At 38.9% G+C, this 25,483-nt stretch overlaps 1 protein-coding gene across 1 annotated transcript in view; it reads left to right on the forward strand.

Moving 5' to 3' along the window:
- The window catches only part of LOC139737133 (L-fucose kinase-like), a 63,836-nt gene that overhangs the window by 2,401 nt on the left and 35,952 nt on the right, over positions 1 to 25,483 (forward strand). Inside the window, exons 2-7 of the mRNA XM_071647814.1 lie at positions 679 to 830; positions 1,807 to 1,857; positions 2,730 to 2,864; positions 10,237 to 10,413; positions 10,740 to 10,849; positions 13,298 to 13,388. Coding sequence (XP_071503915.1) covers positions 679 to 830; positions 1,807 to 1,857; positions 2,730 to 2,864; positions 10,237 to 10,413; positions 10,740 to 10,849; positions 13,298 to 13,388 — 716 coding nt within the window. The remainder of the gene's footprint in view (positions 1 to 678; positions 831 to 1,806; positions 1,858 to 2,729; positions 2,865 to 10,236; positions 10,414 to 10,739; positions 10,850 to 13,297; positions 13,389 to 25,483) is intronic.

The raw sequence follows: 25,483 nt of genomic DNA on the forward strand, positions 1-25,483 counted from the left end.
AAGTATCTCCAAAGTTGGGATGCTTTCTTCAGGATGATTGACCATTTGTGTACTGAGAGACCTTCCCAGCTAGGTACATGCATTTACATGTAATATATATGAGGATGTCCCATACGTAATGCATTTGTCCCATACGTAACATTATTTCAATGCCTAATAAAAAATATCTCTTTTACTGTTTTTTCTTTTTTCTATGGTATTTAATTTCTCTAAACAACAAATTAGAACTTTCCAAAAGGGCATTCAAATAACCTTAGCAATTTCAGAAAAAACCTAAAAAAATGACCTCATTTTGTTACGTATGGGACATCTCATGATAGGACACGAGCTAATTTGCATAATCATTTGCATAATCCCTAAATTTTCATACCAAGTTAAACTATTTGATGAACTTCTTATGTCTACATATTAATCAAATATCATTTGCTTTCCTTTGAATAAATATGAATTTTTATAAATGTCCCATACGTAACGCTGTGTTTTACATTTATGCAAATGAAGCCCTTGAAATTTGCATAAATTTACATAATATCATTTTTTCCTCCATGGAAATCAAAACTTCAACTCATAAGCTTCAAAATGATACCAAATATGTCAATATAGAGCAAAGATGAAATTTTGCCTTCTGAGGGGACCTTATCTTGGACTTGCCCTGGCCTCTTTCATCATTTTGCTCAGAGCTTGACCTTCGCCAGAAAAAGGGTCACATCGGTGATAATACACTTCTCCTGACCGTGGAGGATCCCCTTTTCAGAGTGGGCAGTGGTGGTGCCACCCTCAACGCCCTCCTTGTCATAGCAGAGCACCTCAGTCAGCAGCAGGGATATTCAGTAAGTTTTCTTTGGTCTCCTACCAACAACTCATTCTTCATGCAGGCATGTACTATAAAAGAAACACCCCCCCCCCCCCCCCTCTCAAAAAAAGAAGAAAAAGGAAATAAACAATTAAAGCAAAACGCTTTAAAAACTCTTAGTGGCTTACGTGTTTGCTCTCCAAGTGGACCAACTTGTTGTTATTCAGTGCCGACATTTCCAACTTTGATTTTTTTTTTTTTTTGCGGGGGGTGGGGGGGGGGGGGGGAGGGGACGGGGAGGGGAGGGGTTGGTTCCTCTTGATTTTGTATCTGAAAGGATGGTTATGGCTGTTGTTATGTTACTCGAGATGTTTATGTGTTCTGTGAACCTGTGCCAATCGAGATACAAGTATATAGTCATACTAGACTGAAGGTAACTGGCCAACATCCAGTGATGTGCTATTGGAATAGGAGTTTGATGTTGTCAACTAGTGACTATTTTTTTTTTTTGTCAGTGGGTTTTGTTGATTCCCATTTTCTTTTTGGTTATTGATCTATTTCATCATTCATTCATTCCTTTCAGATCAATGCTAGGGTTTTGAACAAAGCTGGCCCAAAGGATGCCAATACACTACCCATGGGCAAGGGTATTTCCATGTACATTAATGGGAGATACTTGTAGAAGTCTATGAATACCCCAAGAACAGGATGCTGCTAAATCATAAGTTTCTCACTAAAAGTGGAACCTTCGAAAGTAACGGGGAAAGCATGCTCGAAACCTACGACAGAAACTGTTCCACGAGAGCTAGACCTTTTTGCTCACTTGAGCTCTACAATGTATGTTTAGACAGTGCAGTTTTTCGATAAAAGGGCAAACATGGTGAATGTAGTAAACCCACAAAATCCTAATTTGCAGTCATAGATGGCAATTGTATTGACGTAGCCATCAGTTTTAAGAAGCATGCAGCTACCTTTCAAGTACTCTGTGTTGCTCTGTGTATCTGTGCATCTAGGTTGTCAACAGCGATGTTCTGGTTGATGCCAGGATTTTGATTCTCCATGTGGTAAGCAACTTCCTGAATTGCTGTGATGCAGTCCCAGCAGAAATAGTGGCAATTGTTAGAAAAGGAAGACTTAACAATGTACATGTTTTTAATATTTACAGTTACATTTTATACTCTTGAGTATGACTAGAAAATATTGCACTTATTGATGCAATCAATGTGTATCATGTCTTTTCAAGATGTGTAATGTGATCCTGTTGTTCAGTACAATATCAAATGATTATGACTATACAGAGATAGATAATATCGTAAAAAGGTTAGTTTTTGTGAATGTAATACATAATCAAGAATGTAGTCAACCTTAAATTATTTTACAGAACAAGAAGAAATACATGACGATGTACTGATATACAGATTGAATCGGTCCTGTTTTAGGACCACCATTCACTCCAGAAAGAATCTGGTGCATGGTGTACTGGAAATCACCAAAGTTTAGGGAAAAAATGTGTATGTTGACAAAAATTGATACCTAGAATTCAAATAAAGAGTAACACCCAAGTCCAAAAATTTGTTATACCTATTTGTTACTGTCGCAAGTCTGAGGCATTATGTTGCAGGAGAGGGAAATACTATTTTTGAAGACAAAAAGAGAATGAAGAGAAATGTACTATTTGTGAACTCCCATTTTACCCGTACAGTGGTGCATGAAGTCATGCATTGTGTGCAAAGCAAACATTACTTGTTAATCTTTTATGTGCCCAGACACCTGCCTCATATGGCCAAGCTCTTTTCATCTGCAGTGAGCAATCCCATCTAGCTGTAAGGTTAGCTAGCCAACTCGGGTGTAGCAATATGCCTTAACCCATTGAGGACTGAGAATCCTGAGATACCTATATGATACATATTGACTTCTTTGAATTTCCTTCTCCCAGGGTCCAGCTTTCCCCTTTGACCCCTGTGGGCGGGGCTTCATCACTCTCCCCTGCAAGCACGTAAGCAGCCAGACGATGGGTTATGATGCACTGGTCAGCAACCTGGACTCCATCATCCACACCATTGCAGCCAAGGTCAGCTCCATTTTTTTTGTATCCAAAGTATGAAAAGAGATCCTTCAGAATGAGTCTTCTTTTATAGACCTGTTTGAATTCGGCGCTGTTTTTTCTCTATTAAATGTTGATTTCTATTTTAACCATAACTTGGGGGGGGGGGGGGCTCGAATATTGAAGAGTTGATTTATGCACTGACGTTGTAGCAATGTAGTTCTGTGAGCAGAGCATACACTATTTCAATGTGAAAGCTGTGGGGAAAAAAAAAAAACTTTCTTTTTTTAGGATGGCCCTTGCATTTAAAGTGAGAATTTAATGTAAATTTGTACCTGTCCACTCATCATTTCTTATTCTAGAGGTCATAGAGATTGAAATAATGTGTGATATATAGATACTCTGCAGATGTGGTGGTTATGTTGACACTATTTAGTTCCTGTTATAGGCCTGCATGGTATGTCTAATTTGTATGATTAATAGTGCACTGTTAGTGTGCTGCCCTATGTGTCTGGCAACAATATGTCTGTACCCATTTTGTCTGTTATGTGTATTGTGTGCTGTGTTCCGATATGCACATCCATATCATACCAGCAGGAATTTGCAACAGACATTGCCAAAAGCATTGTGGGAAAAGAGAAAATAATGCAAACCTAGTTGTACCAACACAACCTTACTTGAATGATTGCTGTGCATAATTCAGAATTGCACGGATGGTGCCATTTTATATTATACATGTAAACTAGTATCAGAAGGCTCTGCAATGTTACAAAAACAGCAAGAGTGTTTTGAGTGAGTGATTCTGCTAATTCCAATATTCTTCATTGTTGTGAAGATCAAAATCAAAATCAAATGAGCAGATTAGATCCCAGATCGTGTATGTTTGGAAAATATGTATCTATTTAGGTACACAAAGCCAAATATAATCATTTAACACACAGTGAAAGAAATTTGGGTCACAAGATCAGTTTCTTTATCCCATTCATTTCATTTAGATCCCTCCTTGTGATTGTGCTGAAATGTAAATTGTTCTGTCTGGAATTTTTTTTTTTTTTTTTTTTTGTGATCATTGTTAACAAACTACTCACACTGTTTGCATGTCTATTCAATTAGACCATACTTGATTTTGTGTGTCGACCAACCCCACTGTCATTAATGTATGTGTGTCTTTCACATTGGATTTATACTACCCTGACCTCACCATCAGCGGCTCTGGTATGTTTTGAGTGTGTGTTTGTGTGAGGGCTGGTTCTGATTGTTGTGTTTGTTTGTTTCTTTGGGTGGGGGTTTTTGTTGTCTGTCATTTTTTTTTTTTTTGGGGGGGGGGGGGGGCGGAAACAGCTAAAATTGTTGCGGGGGCTGCACTCCTAGTTTTGCAGCTCCTACTGACTGTACATTTTGTTTACTGGCTGGCGCAGATATTGTACAACCACAGCCAGTAAAGGAAGACTACCGTACGTAATCCACTGAAAAGCACTATTGATTTCACCCTGTTTATTGCTTCGGGGGCCTAAAGTGTCATTGGATGAACTATATACATGCCAACATTTTGATTTGAAAAAAAAAACAAAACACTAGAATCCAGGCAAGGGAGCGAAGCAATCCGGCTGGGGAAGGTTGTGGGGGGTTGTGCAGTTGTTTTGTATGTTATAAACTCATGCTTCAAACAATTTTGCTTGGGAAAAGCAGGCAGTTTTTAAAAGAAAGCTAACATTTTGGCAGAATGATTGTCATTTGTGATCTCAATATTTCACTTTTCTGCAGCTTATTCCAGAGCAAAAAGGGATGGTAATGGTAGAGAATAGGTATATCTTGCCATTAGGTAAGGTCTTATTCGTGTGCGAAAATGTGTGAATCAGCAATCACCCATCTTTTGACACAAAATTTGTCATGTTCTCAGGTTTTGCTGCTCCTCATCATCTGTATTTATTCAAAGACATTTGCTTCTGAGAAAGGCACATCAGCGAAACGAGACTGAAATGAGAGAAACGATTCTTTTTTCAGTGACGATAACATGATCAAGGAATCATTATTGTCCAGACACCTGAATGTACTCATTAAGATGCACATAATCATGTATCGTCGACGATGATTACGTCAAAGAAAGACTGCTGTGAACAGTCCATGTATATTAGGTCCATGGTTCAACCTACATTGTCACTACCAGAGACTTTCAATGTGGATATCATAACATGCAAAGGGGTAGAAAGTACCCAACCATCATCATGATCAATATATACATAATAAAATGTAAATTGTTCTGTCTGGAATTTTTTTTAAAAAAAATCATTGTTAACAAACTGTACTCACACTGTTTGCATGTCTATTCAATTAGACCATACTTGATTTTGTGTGTCGACAAACCCCACTGTCATTAATGTATGTGTGTCTTTCACATTGGATTTATACTACCCTGACCTCACCATTAGCGGCTCTGGTATGTTTTGAGTGTGTGTTTGTGTGAGGGCTGGTTCTGATTGTTGTGTTTGTTTGTTTCTTTGGGTGGGGGTTTTTGTTGTCTGTCATTTTTTTTTTATACCCCCGCCAAACGAAGTTTGAAGGGGGTATATAGGAATCAGCGGACGGTCGGGCGGTCGGGCGGTCGGGCGGTCGGTCGGGCGGTCGGGCGGTCGGGCGGTCGGGCGGTCGGGCCGTTGCAAATCTTGTGTCGCGAACTACTTCCTCAGTTTTCAACCGATTCCCATAAAACTTGGCACAGATGTGTGCCTTGGGTTGTAGATGTGCAAGACGTATTTTTTGACAGTACCCAAAAGTACGTTGCCATGGTAACGGCATATTATGGGCAAAAATGGGTACAAATCTTGCGTCGCGAACTCCTCCCACAGTTTTTGATCAATTTTTGTGAAATTAGGTACAGATGTTCATCTGAATATGTTAATGTGCAAGACACATATTTCCGCAGTGGCAAAAAGTGCGTTGCCATGGTAACGGCATGTTATTGGTAAAATATAGCGCAAAATGCTTCATGGCAAAACTGCTTCATCAGTGTTCTTCCAATTCTCATGGAATTCATATTGAATGTTTGTCTTAGGATATAGGTCAGCATGACACATTTCTTGACAGTGACAAAAAGTATGTTGCCATGGTAACAGCTCACATATTATGAGCCAAAATGATGGAAAATTTTGTGTTGCAAACTACTTCCTCAGTTTTTGCCCAATTTCCATGAAACTTGGTACAGATGTGTGCCTTTGGTTGTAGATGTGCAAGACGTATTTTTCGACAGTACCCGAAAGTACGTTGCCATGGTAACGGCATATCAATGGCAGAAGATCAAGGAAAGATCTTGCGGATTTAACTACTTCCTCAGTTTTTTGACCAAAGCTTATGAAATGTTGTTTTGACCAAAGCTTATGAAATGTTGTTTGGCGGGGGTATAAACAGTCGCTGTAGCGACATTTCTAGTTTTTTTTTTTGGGGGGGGGGGGGGGGGGCGGAAACAGCTAAAATTGTTGCGGGGGCTGCACTCCTAGTTTTGCAGCTCCTACTGACTGTACATTTTGTTTACTGGCTGGCGCAGATATTGTACAACCACAGCCAGTAAAGGAAGACTACCATATACGTAATCCACTGAAAAGCACTATTGATTTCACCCTGTTTATTGCTTCGGGGGCCTAAAGTGTCATTGGATGAACTATATACATGCCAACATTTTGATTTGAAAAAAAAACAAAACACTAGAATCCAGGCAAGGGAGCGAAGCAATCCGGCTGGGGAAGGTTGTGGGGGGTTGTGCAGTTGTTTTGTATGTTATAAACTCATGCTTCAAACAATTTTGCTTGGGAAAAGCAGGCAGTTTTTAAAAGAAAGCTAACATTTTGGCAGAATGATTGTCATTTGTGATCTCAATATTTCACTTTTCTGCAGCTTATTCCAGAGCAAAAAGGGATGGTAATGGTAGAGAATAGGTATATCTTGCCATTAGGCAAGGTCTTATTCGTGTGCGAAAATGTGTGAACCAGCAATCACCCATCTTTTGACACAAAATTTGTCATGTTCTCAGGTTTTGCTGCTCCTCATCATCTGTATTTATTCAGAGACATTTTCTTCTGAGAAAGGCACATCAGCGAAACGAGACTGAAATGAAAGAAACGATTCTTTTTTCAGTGACGATACATGATCAAGGAATCATTATTGTCCAGACACCTGAATGTACTCATTAAGATGCACATAATCATGTGTCGTCGACGATGATTACATCAAAGAAAGACTGCTGTGAACACTCCATGTATATTAGGTCCATGGTTCAACCTACATTTGTCACTGCCAGAGACTTTCAATGTGGATATCATAACATGCAAAGGGGTAGAAAGTACCCAACCATCATCACGGTCAATATGTACATAATATCATCCCATGGTGCTGTTTTGGCTTTGCTCTGTGAGAAGATGACCAGAGGTCATCTTATGAAAAACTCTGATTAAGCCACACTTCATATCCTCAGTACATGGTATACACGCTCTAGCGCTTTAGCCTTTATGCGATATGATAGGGGATGCAAGCACAGCCAACTCAGGCCAGTTTGGAGCCACAAAGCTGCTGTGGCCATACTATATATACAGAGACTCCAACCCCAAGCACATTCTGATCGGGAGATTCTCCTGCCTGAAACCCCTAGCAAACGGGAGACTCCAATTTGGTGTGTGCGAAGCGCACATCACGAGCGCAAAGCGCAAAGTTCCTTTCGGCCAGGTTCCAGGGTCCGCTTTAGGGCCCTGGAAGCTCTAGGGTTCTAGATGCTCTCTCTTGCTATCTAAGGCTTATTTTTCAACATACAATGATATTAAAGTAAGAAATCATTTCAAGCGGGAGACACAGAGCCAGGGTGGGAGAAATTAAATCTCAAGCGGGAGAACGGGAGATTTTGCCAAAATAGGCTTTCGGCGGGAGATCTCCGGTCGAAACGGGAGAGTTGGAGTCTCTGTATATACACTAGCTTGCTTTAACTTTACTTACTTTGCTTATGAATAATCCAACCATGATGTAGGGCAATGCACCCTTTTGCACCTGTGAGCAAGAGTTGGTAGTTTTAGTTGCACGAGGTGTTCGCTATATATACTACATGTTTCTAAATCCTGGAAGCATTTCTCTGTTCACCTACATTGTAGCTTAAAATGCCGACCATGTTGCCTAACCGTATTCCAACATGAGTTGGTCCAACAAAAGCAGCATTGTAATGTATCTGCATCAAGATCCACAAAAGTCCTTACACTTCCTAGAACACTACTAGCTTTCAGGGTTGCTCGGTAAACTTGATCTTAAAAATACAATTCTGAAACTACTAATCGACTCCAAGGTATTTTTCAACGTGAACCTCCTTGAGAGCTACTGTGCATAGTTCTCTTTTCATGATATGATACTCAATAGTATGCATTTCTGTACTTTGTTTCCCGACCTTGAACACAGTACACTTCTTCACAGGATGAAAATGAAGCTGCCACTGTACAGCCCATTCCTTCAGTTTCAAGAAATCGCTTTGATATGCACAACAGAATCTCTTGTCTCAGAGCAAACATATAATTTTGTGTCATCAGCAAATATAACAAGAACATTTGACTAAACTACATTTAGGAGATTTTTGACAAAGATTTTTTAGAAATCGTTCACAAGAATATCAATGTGTGGCTCAGTCTGTAGATTCATGTGTATTTCATCTCAATTTACTCAGTCATTTGATTGGGTAACAGATTAGCCAAAAAACAAGATAAAGAAAACAACAACTGAAATCTCTCAAAAGACATAGTCTACCGCCAAAAGCAGTAGAGTTGGCAAGCATGCAACTAGCTACGCGATTTGTGGAGAATTCTGAAATCAAATGCTTTCAAATCACTCGGAAAGTTAGGGCAAGACTGTCATGGACTGTAGAGTTGACATAAGTTACATTCAGACGACAAGTCTTAACCTCGAGGTTAGGAAACCTCAAGGTTAAGCTTTTAGTTACGGACCGTGTAGACGCACTCGTAGTTAGCTAACCTCGAGGTTAGCTCGACGTTGAGAGCCACGAGATATCTTGGGGTTAGCGCTCTTACCACGGCCCGCGGGGAGTCCCAACTCATAGTTGAGCACCGTGTAGACACAGAAATCAACGCACTCAAAGGGGCAGTCGTGTGGACGCACATTGAAGTAAGGGGGCAAAAGCTTAACCTCGAGGTTAGGGCTTGTCGTCTGAACTTAACCATAGTCTGCTTGTACCTCAGGTTGGCATCAGCCAGCAGTCATCCTCAAACATAGATAGATGCTGGTCTGATGTCATGGGGGTTGGGGATAACATGCAGGTATTAGCCTGTGCAATATATGCAGGCTGTATTTGGCATGGTGCCAGCAGATTGCTTGATGACATTCGTTGGGGAGGGGTCATAGATTTTCTCTTAATTGTTCACAGAATGGAATATGGGTTTGTGATTTCTTTTCTTTTTTTTTTCTTTGAAGATACAATATTCATGTTTTTCTGTGTTGTTGTGTTCTGTTGATGCATCAATTTCTTTGATTGATGTTGACCAATGTGAATGCTTGTGGTAATCAAAGCCATACACACTTATCCAAATCTTTGGTTGATTAGTTACCACTATCAAAGATGTGTGTAATAATAATCTAAGAATATACAGTTTTAAGTGTTTGGAAGAAGTACAAAGTTTATGAATTGTGCCTTTTAATACCCATGAAGCCCTCCAGTTTCCCCCAAAAATCGTTTGGATTTGGGTCATTAGAAGAATGGTGAAAATTCAGAACTACGAGGCCAATGGCATTATGATTAGACACCAGATATAACTTGATATGTGAATGTTACAGTTTTATTTATCCAAAGGGAATGTATAAACGTTGTAGCTTTTTTCATGGGCTGACTTCATTTCAAGCTGTATTCATAGTTGAATTTGAAGTGTATACATCCATGGGGTGATTTCAAATTATTGTCTATCTTTTATAGCAGTTGTTCGACTGACAGGTTTTTATTGCCAAAATAGCAGTGTTTCTTTAGATCTGCTAATATCCTCAAAGAGACAAAGCATTGTCTAGATTTGGGACAGAATACGAGAGGGATTGTGGTCTGTGGACAAGGTCACATTCTTTGCTGTCACTATTTGCACACACAAAAAAGAAGAAAAAAACGTTCAGGAAGTACAGTTTTTGTTTTTATCACGCCATGTCTGTTGAATGATTAAGTGTTTCCTTGACTAGATATTATAAGTATGTGGTAAGCATACACACCTGCCCCCCCCCCCCCCCCCCGACACACATACAAATTAGATAATAGAAAGAAAGATATTAATATTAAGACAGTGATAGTATTGAAATGCAGTGGCAATAGTGCAGTTCATGTGATTTGAAATGTTGTGACATCATAATCATCTTCCCCCCCCCCCCCACTTTTCCCAATCAGCTGAGCAGGGACAGCCCAGCTGGTGTTTGGGTTTCCAGTACAGATATGTTACTGACCGTCCCTGGAATGCCTCCAAAGGTGGACTGGTCAGCCAGCCAGGACAGCGCCTTCATCTTCTCTGTCCCAGCCGATGACCGCTATGCCAAAAACCATGGAATCTTGAAAATTGATGCAGAGGTATGATCAATTTTTTAAAATCCTGTTCCATATAGTGTAGACTGTTAGAAATTTATCCATTTAAAAAAAAAAGAAAAAAAAAGTAATTGCCCAGAAAGAGCAAAAATCCAAATGTTTATGTTTCACTATGTTACTTTTAGTCTGTCAGTAGATTGAATGTAATTTTGGTTATCTGTACTCTAGCCACCTAGACTGTTTCATATATCAGAGCTTTATCAGGGTCCAAGGGAATGTGTGTCATTACAGATATTTGTCCGAGGATTTCATCAGAATTTGCAATGATGTCCTCACTTTGCTTATAACTTCTTTGTTCTCAACTAAACCAGGGTTATGTGGATGACATATTCTACAAGCCAGGGCCAACTAACATGAAGCAGAGTTCCTTACCAGATGGCAGCATCCCACTGATTAGTGGAGTCATATTTTTCCCTGTCAGGTAAAGCTGATAATGAAGAAAAAAAAGTTACCACCTTTAAAAGGGATGATGTAGCATTGGTTGAGGTGAGAATACAGCTTGTAATTTTTTGTGAGATAATTAGAAAGCACTTTATGAAATTTTAAAAAGCACACAATTCTAAGAAAAATTCAAAGTTTATTTGATGAAAATCAGTGCTGAGATATCAAAAAACAAAGGGATCCTAATGAGAGGTGGGTCCCACCTTTTATTAGGATCGCTTTGTTTTTGGATATCTCAGCCATTTTTAAACCATTTTTCATCGAACAAACTTTCAATTCCTTTTTAGAATTATATAGGATCCTCTTTCATATTTCATAAGAGGTTTCTCATTATCTCGAAAAAATCGTAAAAAAAAAATGTTTGAAACCTGAAACTCCATCTCAACCGAAACTGCACCATCCTTTTAACCTGTTGAAGACTTGTGTATGGAGTGGTACCAGGGCAGGTGTCTATGGGAAACATGCATTATAGCAAAATCATATCGTCGTTGGTGGGTTTAATGTGCTTTATTCTCCAATTGGTACAGATGCTGGAGGTGCTTGCTCGGTCAGTTGGCAGAGATACTAGGAAACTAATCATCAATGAAAAGAGATTAAGAGATTACCTAATCCCCCTAATTCCTATTGTGTCAATCACCATGATCTCCCTGTTGGGTTGCGGCACATTACTACATCTGTGTGGGCTTGCTAACTTTACAACTACCATGGTGCCTGGGCATACCAAAAGTCAAGTTCGCATGGATTTCAGAATGCTGATGAAAATGCTTGGCCTGTTAAAGGTCCTGTTTACCTTTGGGAGCAGTGATTTAAAAAAATGTTCAAGATATCACATTTGATGCATATGTGTAGGTCTGTTGTATCGCAAAACATCTAACCTTATGAAAGATTTTCACAATAAAGCATAAAATGAAGGAGATATCAGTATTTTTCCCAATAAACCATAACTTTTGATGGTTTAGTCTAGAGACAATTTTATTATAACTATTGTTCACATTTTGTATATTTAACAATACTTTCGATTATACTGATTCAATTTTATTACAGTGGTTGTTTCTATCCCTAACTCACATTTTAGAACTGTTTTATAGCACTAATGCTGGGTTTCTGTTTCATGTGCAAATGGTAAATTATGCCTTTAAGTGCCAGGGCATACATAAAGGGAAGGAGTCTAACACCTTTTCATATTATGCATTAGGTTCAGTTTCTTTGACATCTTATTCTAAAGGAGGAGGCTCCCATGACAGCAATCAAAAATTTATGCTGTCTCTTCTGATGCTTGCGTTAGGTCAATTTGTGATTTAGGTCATGTGCACATTGGCACATATATATGATGTATTTTTTTTTTTCCTCCATGTTTGTTAATTTGCAGATCAGCAGTTGCAATCTGAACAAATTCAATTTGTAGAGAGAGACAAATTGAAGAAACTTACACCTGAACCTTCACCCCTCTTTATAATATCTTTCTTTCATTTATAACTTGGATATTATTCCTCTTAAAAGCTACTGATGTTAAATCATATGAGATGCCAAAGTGCATTAATTTTGGACACAATTGCTGGTGTGGGTATGCTGATACTTACCTCATCATTTATGCAATAATAAGCATTTTGATGCACACATCGACAGCCATATGTGGCCTGCCACAACAAAAGGATCCAAAAGTTGCCGACGGCTGAGCCGAGAAAATCAAGTTCAAAGTCAAATCATCAAATTGGTCAAAACCATCAAAGTTCTGTTGTTGGCCTTGTAGTTGTAGTTTAATGTTTCGTCTATCATCTGCCAAAATTTCGTACTTGAATGATAAATGGAAAGGCAAGAAATTAGCGTTTTCTGGGCCATGATTTCTTGGCTTTCAACAGAACAGAAACATGCCAACGAGGGAGTGATCTAATTGGTCAGTGCAGGGCATCCTGGTTACTGATTGTTTGTGTGTAAACCGCTGGCGCTATTAAAGCTTGAATGAACATCGCGGAGGTTGCTGTGTGCAGACCTTCTATTTTAAAGAGGTGAAAACTGCCTTTACCTCTCCTTGATCATGATTTCATCACAAAGAAAACTTTAAAGGCGATTTCCTCTAAATGTTGATTTCCTAGACCACTCAGCATGGTCTCATAATATCATCAATATCTCCTCAATTGATTACTTTACGAGTCATGTTATATATGAAATCAAAGCAGATGAGTAAGGGAATAATTTTCAGTCATTTTCAGAAAATCGACCTCCCTTGACTTTCGGATCCTTTTGTTGTAGTGGGTCACATATACCTGTGCATCAAAATGCTTATCTCATCAATGATCAACTGATAATATCTGATAATATCAGGTGATCGCTTGAAGAGCGTGGCAGTAGTTCACAAATCTGTCAGAGCGCATGCCTTTGGCTTCTTGCTTTAGGAAACGCTTCAGTCTAAAATATTTATGCTTTGCAGGTTGGCGGAGAAGTTGCTTGTTTGTCACATGTGCCCGCCTTTGGATGCCTGCACCTACATGGGGCTCGACAGCGGGGTCAAGCCAATGCAGGTCAGGGTACAGACCAGTGTGTCGTTCCATGTATATGTATCGATTAATAATTTAACAGTACCATGTGATGGTCTGCTTTCCTCATTCCTGCTCAAAATCAATGTTAGTTTTAGGCCATCCATTTCTGACATACCGTATGTCCCCAAAAAAATTACAATGGTACTCTCCGAAATGATAACTTTTAAAATTGTTAATCAATCCAAATACAATTTCAGGGTATAGAAATATAACTCATTGCCCACATCTTACAGAAAACCCCATTCGATTTGCTTCAGTGGTCAAAGAGAATTGAGGAATTTTGTAGAGCATGTCAAAAATCTCTTCCCTCCAAGTTCTGTCTATTGTGTTTACACATTGATATGTAGTTCCAAGAGCATCCAAGTGCTAGACTTGGAAGAATCAGACTCATGACATGCTTTACAACAATCCACATTTCTCTGTAACTGCTTATAAAACCAAATTGAATGGGGTTTCCTCGCAAAATAGAGCTAAGGATGTTATATTATTATAAGAATCTGAAGTAGCATTTGGACAGTTTAATCATATTGGGTGTTATTAATGCAAAAAACCCATTGTATTTTTTTTTGGATATACTGTACTGTTATTAATGATGTAATTATGCCCATTAAAGGTGTTAACAAAGTCAATGAAAACACTTTATTCTCTTTAGAAGGTAGTGACAATTCTATCTTTGTCAGTGAAATTAATCTCAAGTTACAGTGCCGACCGCGGGAAACGTCACGCTTTTCCGAGATCTGGACGAGGCCACTGACGCGTATCCCCGCGGGTACCCGCGGGTATACGCGTTCAGTGGACGAGTCCATCCGCCCGCACGGATAATCCATCCTCGGGAATTTGCGTCTCGATTGACGCGGGTTGGACGAGGGTGGACGAGGGTATTCAAGGGCACATTCCCGTTAAGCTTTATTTTGACCGCTCAATCAAAATACATTTCATGGAGTTCCGACTTTGCCCATTTTCATCAAATTCCGATTTCAGGGGCTTCTTTTCGATTTAATCACACTCTGATGTCCACTGCCTTGATTGTTCGCTACTTTCTAAAGAAGTACACCTGCGGAAGTTGTGCACATGCGTTCATCACTCAAGTATCAATAATTATTAGAACATATCGACATCGGTTACGATCATCTCGCTATTCACGACTTTTAACGACCTGCGCCACCAAAATTTCATTGCTGAAAATTCGGTGGCCCAATCGGGCTACAAAAAAAGTCGGATGTTTGCCTTTACTTTTGAAAATGAACAGCGGTAACAGTCGGCTCCGTAAGACGCAAAAATGAATGTCGCATGTTTACTTTTGATTTTAGAAATGAATCACGGTGACATTTGACTCCGTATGATACTGGAATAAATACCGAATGTTTGCTTTGGCGTTCGGAAGTGAATGATAATATTCAACTCCGTAAGACGATAAGATAAATGCCGGATGTTTGCTCTTACGTTCGAAAGTAAATAGCAATAACATTCAGCTCCGGAAGATGCTTGAGTAGGCTATATGTCGAATGATCCCTTTGACGTTCGGAAATGAATAACAAAAATATTCAACTCCGTACGATGATAAAATAAAAGACGGATATTTGCTTTTACTTTCGAAAATAAATAGCAATAACATTCGGCTTCGGAAAATGCTAACATAAATGTCAGATGATTGCTTTTACGTTCGGAAGTGAATAGCAGTAATATTCTGCTCCATACGATGCTAAAATAACTGTTGGATGTTTGCTTTTAGATTTCGAAATGAATAACAGTAACATTCAGGTGCGTTCGGTGGTAAAATTAATGTTCAATGATTGCTTTGATGTTCGGAAATGAATAACAATGACATTCAACTCCGTATATACGTTTATAAAATATACAATGTATATCTGATGTTTGCTTTTACGTTCGGAAGTAAATAGCAATAACATTCAGCTCCCGAAGATGCTAAAGTAAATGTCGAATGATCCCTTTGACGTTCGGAAATAAATAACAAAAATATTCAACTTCTTACGATAATAAAATGAATGACGGATGATTGTCTGTACTTTCGAAAGTAAATAGCAATAGCATTCGGCTCCGGAAGATGACAAAATAGATGTCAGATGATTGCTTTTACGTTCGGAAGTGAATAGCAGTAATATTCTGCTCCATACGATGCTAAAATAAATGTCGGATGTTCGCTTTTAAATTTCGAAATGAATAACAGTAACATTCACCTGCGTTCGATGGTTCGGAAATGAACACAATAATATTCAACTCCGTGTACACGATGATAACATAAATGTCTGATGTTTGCCTTTATGTTCAAGAGTAAATGGCAATAACATTCAGCTCCGGAAGATGCTAAAATAAATGTCGAATGTTTGCTGTGACGTTCGGAAAGTAATAACAAAAATATTCAACTCCGTATATACGATTTTGCGTTCGGAAGTGAATAGCAGTAATGTTCTGCTCCATACGATGCTAAAATAACTGTCGGATGTTCGCTTTTAAATTTCGAAATGAATAACAGTATACATTCAGCTGCGTTCGATGGTTCGGAAATGAACACAATGATATTCAACTCCGTGTATATGATAACATAAATGTCTGATGTTTGCTTTTATGTTCAAGAGTAAATAGCAATAACATTCAGCTCCGGAAGATGCTAAAATAAATAACGCATGTTTGTTGTGACGTTCGGAAATGAATAACCAAAATAACTCCGTATATACGATGATAAAATAAATGTCTGATATTCGGTTTTACGTTCGAAATATAACAATAACAATCAGCTCCCTTCGACTTTCGGAAATGAATGATAATAATATTCAACTCCGTACGATGTTTAAATAAATGTCGGATGCTTGCTTATAATTTATATTGCTATGTACTTTCGCAAATAAATAGCAATAACATTCGGCTCCGGAAGATGCCAAAATGATTAATGTCACATGATTGCTTTTACGTTTGGAAGTGAATAGCAGTTACATTCTGTTCCGTACTATGCTAAAATAAATGTCGGATATTTGCTACATGTGTATTACATTTCGAAATGAATAGTAACATTTGGCTGCGTTTGATGGTAAAAAACAAAACAAAAACAAAACAAAACACACACACACACACAAAACTGTCTGATGTCTGCCTTGACGTTCAAAATTCGGCCCCGTACGATATGATGAAATAATTGTCAGATGACTCATTTCACTTTCGCAAGTGGACAACAGTGACATTCGGCTCCGTACGATGATAAAATAGATGTCGGATGTTTGCTTTTATATTTGGAAATGACTAACTGTTAAATTCTGCTCCGTATACGACAGAGCTGCCAACCTTTCGAAGCACAAATTAGTACTCAGCAGCTCCAAAATTCGTATTTTCCACCAGAATTCGTATTTTTTTCAATCTCCCTCTTTTTGCTATGAGGCCTACAGGCTCTAAACATAACGTTATGACACATGCCGAAGCATCCAGCTGGTCACCAGCACGATAAAGATTCTAAACTACGCAATGTTCAGCGTTGATTGATTGCTTTCTCGCAATGTGTACAAGTGCATTACCTCCAAAATCTTTCTGGGCTGATTATGGAAGCTTCCATTTTCTAGCAGGGGACGGGGAATGCTTGATCTTCTCAAGAGAGCTTCTGTGTGAGCGGATGCAAAACTCTGTTCTGTGTTTCCAATTATGTACTATCAAAACATAATCATGCGTTGTTTTCAGGCTTTTTTCATTTTATTGGATTTTAAACATCAATATTTTTCGAAGTATTCCAATTCCTTTTCCCCTGACTGGAATCGGAAAGTCTGCTATAACGACGATCGCAAAATGCCGCGCTGTGTGTGGAAGCGCCGATGTGGTGCAAACACGTGGCTTCATTTTCAAGTTTAAATGAATGCGCCATGTGCTCCTGCCTATAAGAGGTTACTGCAAGTTCGATGGATCGAATGCGCCATAGCTGAGCTGAGCTGAATGGCTTGTTTACGGTAAACATGCAATTTACGTTCGATATGAAGAAATCATTACGTCTTTCACGAGGGAAAAACACACAAAACAAACAAACAAACAAACAAAATACACCCACGAAAGAATGTTGATAGCCAAAACTTTGAAAAGTAATAAGCAGTTTTGATGCGCGTGAACTGAAATTGTCATTACACGTTGTATTTTGCTGTCTAACCAGGTGATGACTGCATCTCATTGGACCTTCTCGTAGTGAATTTGTCTGGGCATACGAGACCTTTCATGTATTTCTGTGATTGCATTTTTAATTGACTAAATAATCAATCCTTTTGTTATTGTTCAGGGAACATTAGATATTCGATCAAGTACACTATAATCGACTCTTCGATGTTCCCTACTATGCGCCAAAAGAAAGGCTATAGACATAGAACCATGATATCTTTGGAATTTTTCCTTTAATTCAACTAATGAGCTGGTTCTTCGATCGATATTTCCAGGATACTTACACGCTGTTTATTCCAATGCGCGCATTCTTTCGTCTGGCACGCACCTGGGTGTGGCACCTGCTTTTGTGGAAATTTCCACAAGGGAGAGGGGTGGGGTGTCAAGTTTCTTCGAGCCGAAGAGACTGCATACACAATCTCTTCGCTTTTATTTATTGTCATTCGTGTTTTCGCCTTATTCTTTGCTGATATTGAACATTTAGATTTAACTTTACGAAAGTTGCTATAGCACATGGTTCGTTTTGTTGTGAGGTGTACGTAATTTCTTTTTTTTTAATCATTCTTGAGAGGGGAAAGAAGAGTAAGGGGGAAAGAAGACTAGAGGGAAAGGGAAATAAAACAAACGTCACGTACGCTGAGCATTCACAGGAAGCCGTCTTTTTACACCAGTCACCAGCATAGTTATCATCACTATCAGACATCACTCAAGATCATTTTAGCCTTTTCCTATGATCAACATTAAGAAACACGCATAATCCCTCGAGATAAATACCTAGGAAACTCAATAATAAATACAAAGTATCAACACCTCCCAACAACACAAACATTTAGAAAAGACAGCAAATAGCACATCGAAGCGACTGGGATCAAACTCCGTCGCTTCGATTGCAGCGAAGCGGAGAAATCGCCGTTACGAAAATAACAGTGCGAGACACTAAGAGAATTACGTTTAAATACTTCAAAGTATAAAGGGAACAGATAAAGTGATATAAAATGTAAGAAATCGTACTAAACGAGGTGTGAGAAACGACGGAAATAAAACGAAGTTTAGTAGTAAGCTTAGGCCCTAGCAAAAGTTTTGCAGCACCGAAAGCTACGCGAAAATAAACACACATATAAAACTCGGTATTGCGACGAGATCCTATGGGATCAAGTCAATAAACGATACAAAACAAAGGAAATTGATTCATTTTGACGGGAAAATAGTTTGTTATAAGTATTCTGTTATATGAGATCTCCTTTAATAGGCCTAGAAATAATCGAGTTTCCACGATACTCTGGAAAGAAAGTTCGAACGCTTTTCACCTGCACATATACTGCAGAGGGCAGTGCACATCAGTCATCAATACACGAACAGAAACTCACCTCTACAACTTCCTCGCAGAAAATGATGCAATAGCGTTATAAAAAAAAACAGAAACACTCTAAAAATCATTTCGTACTTGGGAGGCAAGGGACAAGAGGATGAAAAGAAGAGAAAAAGAAGCAGACATTGCACAACGGGACGCTTTCACCCCGCCTCATACGGTACTGTAGTGGCAGCTGGCTAATTGGGATACCACGGCGATCCATGTAAACATCCAGGGTCCGTAGGCGACAGGGATTCACGCGCGCGAAGTTCTGTTCGGTGTACACAGTACGCAAGCAGCGATATGCGTGTGCGCACATTTTTCTATTCAGCGCTTTCCACATACGGTGCGTACGCGTTGCATCGATATCCCAGCTGAATACAGATAACATGGCACATGCGACGTGCGTTTGCTATATTTTTACCCATTATTTTGCCCCACTGTGAATTCGTACTTTCTAAGGACGTTTTCATATTGTCGTATTCCCTTCGATTTTTCGTATACGAATTTTTCGGAACGGTTGGCAGCTCTGGTACAATGCTAACATAAATAACAGATTATTGCTTTCACATTTGAAAATGATTAATGGTATACATAGGCTCAGTATGATGCTTAAATAAATAGAGGATGTTTGCTTCACATTAGGAAATCAATAAGGGTAACATTAAGCTCCATAAGATGCTAAAATGAATGTCGGTTGTTTGCTTTTATACAGTGTATTTGAAAATGATTAACGGTAATATTCGGCTCCGTAAGGTTCTAACATACTATAGTAAATGTTGGATGATTGCTTTTACAATCAGAAATGAATAGCGGTAACTTTCGGCTCTTTACAATGCTAAAACAAACAATCTGGAAATGCTCCCACTTTCTCATCCCAAAAGTAAGCTATGACCACCTAATAGCATAGGCATCAACTTTTATAATTATCTATAAGCCTATTTGCTAAATCTTAGAATTCAGAATAATGGTGATTGAGATGATCTACTTTTGTATTCATTTATTTTAGACATGGGTACCTGTCACGTCAGTAATGCTTAATAATTGTTTTTAGTAGGACCGATTTAGTTTTTCCTATGTTTTTCTTGATTTTTTTGGCCACCAAAAAAAAAAAAAATAGAAATCAATGATTTTGGTGGTCAAAAATAAAAATTAGTTTGGAGCCCTGCGATATCATTGGGCTCATCATTACTTAATCTTTCCCATGATACGCTAATATTTATATCATCAATCTGCCGACGTCATCCGACAATTCATGATTCAAACCTTTTTTTTTTTTTCATCGTCCGTAACCCAACTTTGAACACAGACAGGGTATTCTTTCTCATTCTAGAGTAATGAAGGAGCGCACTTTCGGCTGTGATCTAAGTCCTATTATCATTAGTGATCTAAACTTCAGCTTTGCTGAACTGTTCAATGTCTTGAGCAGGAAGCGAAAACAATGGCTGGACTAAGGAACCTTCGTTTTTAAAAGGGGGAAATAAACAACACTGAAACCGAACAAGCTGGCCGAGCATTGTTTAGGTTAACCACGCGTGGTGATAATCGCGCCCATTGATCGCTCTGTCCAGCTGGCTTAACCCTATTCTAACTGGGAGGAGTTTTTTACTGGGGGTGACCCCCCCCCCCCCCTTCAGATCTCGGCCACCGATCGCGCGATCGCTGCGAAATTTTTCCTGAAGATAGAGCTGGATGTCAACTACAAGATTACATGGTCATACAATAGAAAAATATTGCCTTTCTATTATTGTTTTGTTAATTTCTTATGTATTTCATTGATTGTTCGACCTTGTGTTTTCTGTTGTTTTTCAAAATTTGTTGCAGGCACTTTTTCAGGCTTATCTACACTATATAGAATTGATTAATTTCAATGGTTCAAAGATGAAATACTATAATTTATATCAATTTAACCCCAAAAACACAATTTACATTCAATTTGCACACGATATCATGAATTTGAGCTGTTTTCTGGTTGACATGCATTTGCATAACATTACGTAACTTCAGAACGGTGTACTCAGACGTCGCAAATTTGGTCTCAAAATATGCGGAAGACTTCAATGAAAAAAGTTGTGAAACGACGCGGCAAAATCTTTGCGCGTTGCAGAATCGTGACGCGAAACGTGGGGGGGGGTCAATTTGACCCATTTGACCCCCCCCCCCCCACCCAGTTAGAATAGGGTTAAGAGTATGCATATTGACCAAAAATAGTCAGAGGGATGCTAATTTACTCTTACTAGCTATCGCTACTATTTAAGTTGAAAACTGGAACTTTCTGAAAGGTTAAAGATGATCGTAAAATAGTTCTGGCTACAGGATTTTATAATAATTATAATAGCATACAACATGTACCAAGTTTTCATCGTTTACCTGTCTTATCACTCCAAAGCAGTTCAGCTTAACTGTTGGCTTATAGAAGTGATCATCAATCGGTAAGGATTAGTCAGATGAATTCATGAATTCACTTTATGCATCACGGCTAATCGAACTATTCAACATCGTTGAAGTAACCATACTTTTTTATTTTCATAGTTCAAACTATTTCTTAACATTTATATGCAAAACGAAAGTACTCTACACGTTTTTCAAAATGCTCAGATGTAATGAGTCAATTCCACAAAGATTGCATTACAGCAACCTTTACTGACCTAAACAAGTTTTCTATAGAGCTATCAGTTCTATTATAATGGCATTCTGATAACTTCGACTGCGTTTTGAACTCGTACCGAGCACAGCATTCAAAACAACGGGTTCCTCAGGTCCTCTTTAGGTACTGGTATACTTGCTAAAAGCATTCTCTTTAGCTTCCATTGACAACAACATGCCATGGGAGGAGAATGGAAGCGATCAACTTTCTCGGTAAATGAGGCTTTTCGTATATAGCACACATTGCGTGCCTCTTTCTTTTTTTCTGTTTCTGTTGTTTCAAACTACACTGCAGCCGACACACAACACAAACACACCAAAGTTTACATTCAGGCAACCGTATTTTGGTATTGGTTAGAATCGAATTATATCTGTCTTGTGATTGGCTAATTATCTGTAGCAAAAACAAAACAAAACAAAACAAAACAAAAACAAAACAAACAAACACAAAAATGCTGAAAACTGCTTATCGAATATCAGTGGCGTGCCAAAGGAGTAAAATGGAGTCTATACTCTAAGGGGCCTGAGCTTTTGATTCCAGAAGAATCTTCGTCAGAGGCAAAATGATAATCAGGCAGGGAAAGCGATCACATTATAAAGAAGTTCACACAACACGAACAGTCAGGGACAGGCTAGGGACACGGAACAAAGAAAACAAAAGGAGAGGATGGGCGGTCATGGGCAAGGAGGCCAACAGGTGAAGGGAGGGGGATTAAAGCAGGAGGGTGGATAGACAAAAGGCATAGGAGGGTCAGTGATAATCCTGAGTGCCATGGGGGTGCATCCATTTAAGAATGAATTTTCTCACACACCCAAGCTGTCGCCATTTATGTGTGTGCGATGAAGCGTTAACGCCGTCGCTAAGCAGGACTGTTGCATCATGGGGGGGGGGGGGGGGAACGGGTTGTGAGCTTGAACATAACCTGAACTTTAAGGGCGATTTTCTTTTTTTTTTCTTCTTTTATGACTTCTAGGGATGCGGAAAGGGGTTGTTTTATATATTATTGTAAAGATAAAACTATACAATGTATGTAGAATTCAAGTATTTATATATACATGTGTAGACATGCCTAAAATTTCGTTTACTGCGACATACGCATTTCGACCGAGCGCATCACGACCTGTATGGACTACGCACATGTATTCTTTTATCTTGCGCTCTGCTTTTGTGGGAATTTCTTCAAGCATAGGTGTCAGGTTTTCCTACGTTACGTCTGCGGTCATTAATTCCATATTTGTTAGTTTGTCTGCTTTCTTATTCTGTGTTTTATGCATTTTACTTGAACTTAAAGGTCTAGACATTTCGTTTGCTAAATGCACGCGAGTCACGTTGCATTGTATGATGTATTTTCTTTCGTTGACCATTCATGAGAAGCGTTTCTTTGAGCAAACTCTCTTTTCACACCAAAATCACTTATAGAAGGTAGTCATCCACATTGGTTATCAAAATAATAATTCCGTCATTTTCCTTTCGTTCAGAAACAGGAATCAGAATTCTCAACACGTCATCCACATTGGTTATCAAAACAATTCCGTCATTTTCCTTTCGTTCAGAAACAAAAATCTGTTATTCTCAACACGTTATTACAAAAATTACATCTCACAGCGATAATAGGGCCTACTAGAACCAACTCATCGCAGCAAAATGACACATTACGGTTACGAGGACATACACAATGCTTGAACAAATTACTTTGCTTCAAAATGTAGAAACAGATGAAGTGACATAACAAGAGAAAGGGCGCACCGAAAGAGGTACACTGTATCAAGATCAACTAAGATAAACTCTAACAAAAAAGAAGAAGGAGGAAACTATTCCCCCCCACACACACACACGCACACACATACACACAAACGAGTAGATACACAAAGGTCATATGTTTACCTTTGGGAGCAGTGATTTAAAAGATTTTTTAGATATCACATGTGATGCATAATAGGTCCGTTGTGCAAAGCATCCTACATAATTTTTTGTAATAAAGCCTAGAATATAAGGAGATATCAGTATTTCTCTTATAGATTGTAAAGAACCTTCGGAATTAGGACCTTTGTTTCATTTTCGGATTAACGAACCTTCGGCATAACGAACCTTATTTCATTTTTTGATAAATGAACCTTTGGAATAACAAGTTACAAACCTCATATTTTCGGATTAACGAACCTTCGGAATAGCAAACTGTAACCGTTCACATAGTGTACTGTATTTTCGATCATACGGATTCAATTTTTTTTTTTCCAGCGGTTGTTTCTATCCCTATAACTCACATTTCAGAACTATGGGGGTTTTGTTTCATGTACGTGGTGAATTAATACGCCTTTAACGCAAGAGCAAAAACATGGGAAAGTTTGAATGCTTTTCACGTGCACATCGTCACATAAAGAGAATCAGGTGCTGACGGACCATAGAAGTGTCTCAAAATCAATACTGCCATGCAGCTTGCACCAAAATCACAATTCTGATAGGTATTATCCCGTAACAGGGGCGGATCCAGGAATTCCGTAAAGTGGGGCGCGTTTACAAAATTAAAGGGGGGGCGCACGCACCCCTCCCCCATTTTTTTTTTTTTTTACATTTCTTTTGTTTCAACAACAACAACAACAAAAAATAAATAAAGGGGGGGGGGGGGGGCGGGCGCCGGTTGCGGTCCTCCCTGGATCCGCCCCTGCGTAACCAAGTAAGTTTGAGAGAGAAAAGTTTGAGCCAAAAACACAGCGTTGACAAGTACTACCACAAATTGCATTTTAAATATGGTATATAGTACACAGTACGAGAATACAGCACGAGATCTCTAGTTTGATTTTCATTTCGCTTCGAATAGTAGACGGGCAGTGACAATCCGTCAAAGTGCAAACTACAGCTAGGGCCTAGCGGCACAGTTTACAGGTCTACCTTCTGTTCACTGCATGGTACACATAAACAAGAACAAAAGCGTTTTCTTCTTTTGCATGTTAGCATGGGGACGATAGTGAATTAAGTTCACCAAGATTCAATGTTTGTAAACAAGAAAGCAGCGCGTAGCAAAGACCTCAGATCGTTGTTATAGCACACGTGCATCTATTGTGGTAACATTTTAATCAACGCACTAACACCATCTGAACATACTGAACGATCATGCCACACAATCACTGTGAAGGGGAAATGTTCAGCAACAACAAGAGCACGAGTATGTAGCCTACCATATACTGTACGCGCATTCATTCCGTGAGTGCCAAATACAAGCTAGAAACACACGCAATAAAGAAACATTGCAAGTTCATGAACTGAGGGACCTTTTTTTTTTTGTCTTATATCTTAACAAGATAAAGACGTTGTGATTTCGGGTGCTGTTCGTTATTCCGAAGGTTCGTTATTCCGAAGGTTCGTTTATCCGAAACACATAAATTCCCTAAACCATAGAGGTTCGTTAATCCGAAAACGAAAAAAGGTTCGTTAATTCGAACATTTGCGGCGTTATTTCGAAGGTTCGTTAATCCAAAAATGACATATGGTTCGTCATTCCGAAGGTTCGTTAATCCGAAAATGAAATAGGGTTCGTTATCTCGAAGGTTCGTTGATCCGAAATGATATAGGATCCGAAATGATATAGGGTCCGTAACGAACCTTCGAAGTAAGTCGAGCTTTGTTTCATTTTCGGATTAACGAACCTTCGGAATAACGAACCTTATTTCATTTTCGGATTAACAAACCTTCGGACTAAAGAACCTTACTAACGAACCTTCGGAATAACGAGCTGTAACCGTGATTTCATATCCAATTTGTTTAATTGGACCTTTTAAAAGCTATGATTGTATCGAATCATTGAAATGAAATTTAACGGCCTTCTGTCCGCCGTATCAAAAGTGTGATGATAAAGGGGATGTGCGCATTGTCATTCGAAATAATGTAACTACATGTAACTCTACATTTAAGTAATTAGTCTGATTATTATATAGC

This window comes from Diadema antillarum, unplaced genomic scaffold (genome assembly GCF_040938485.1).
Source record: "Diadema antillarum isolate AM-2024a unplaced genomic scaffold, OU_Dant_1.0 scf00000028, whole genome shotgun sequence".
Lineage (NCBI taxonomy): Eukaryota > Metazoa > Echinodermata > Echinoidea > Diadematoida > Diadematidae > Diadema > Diadema antillarum.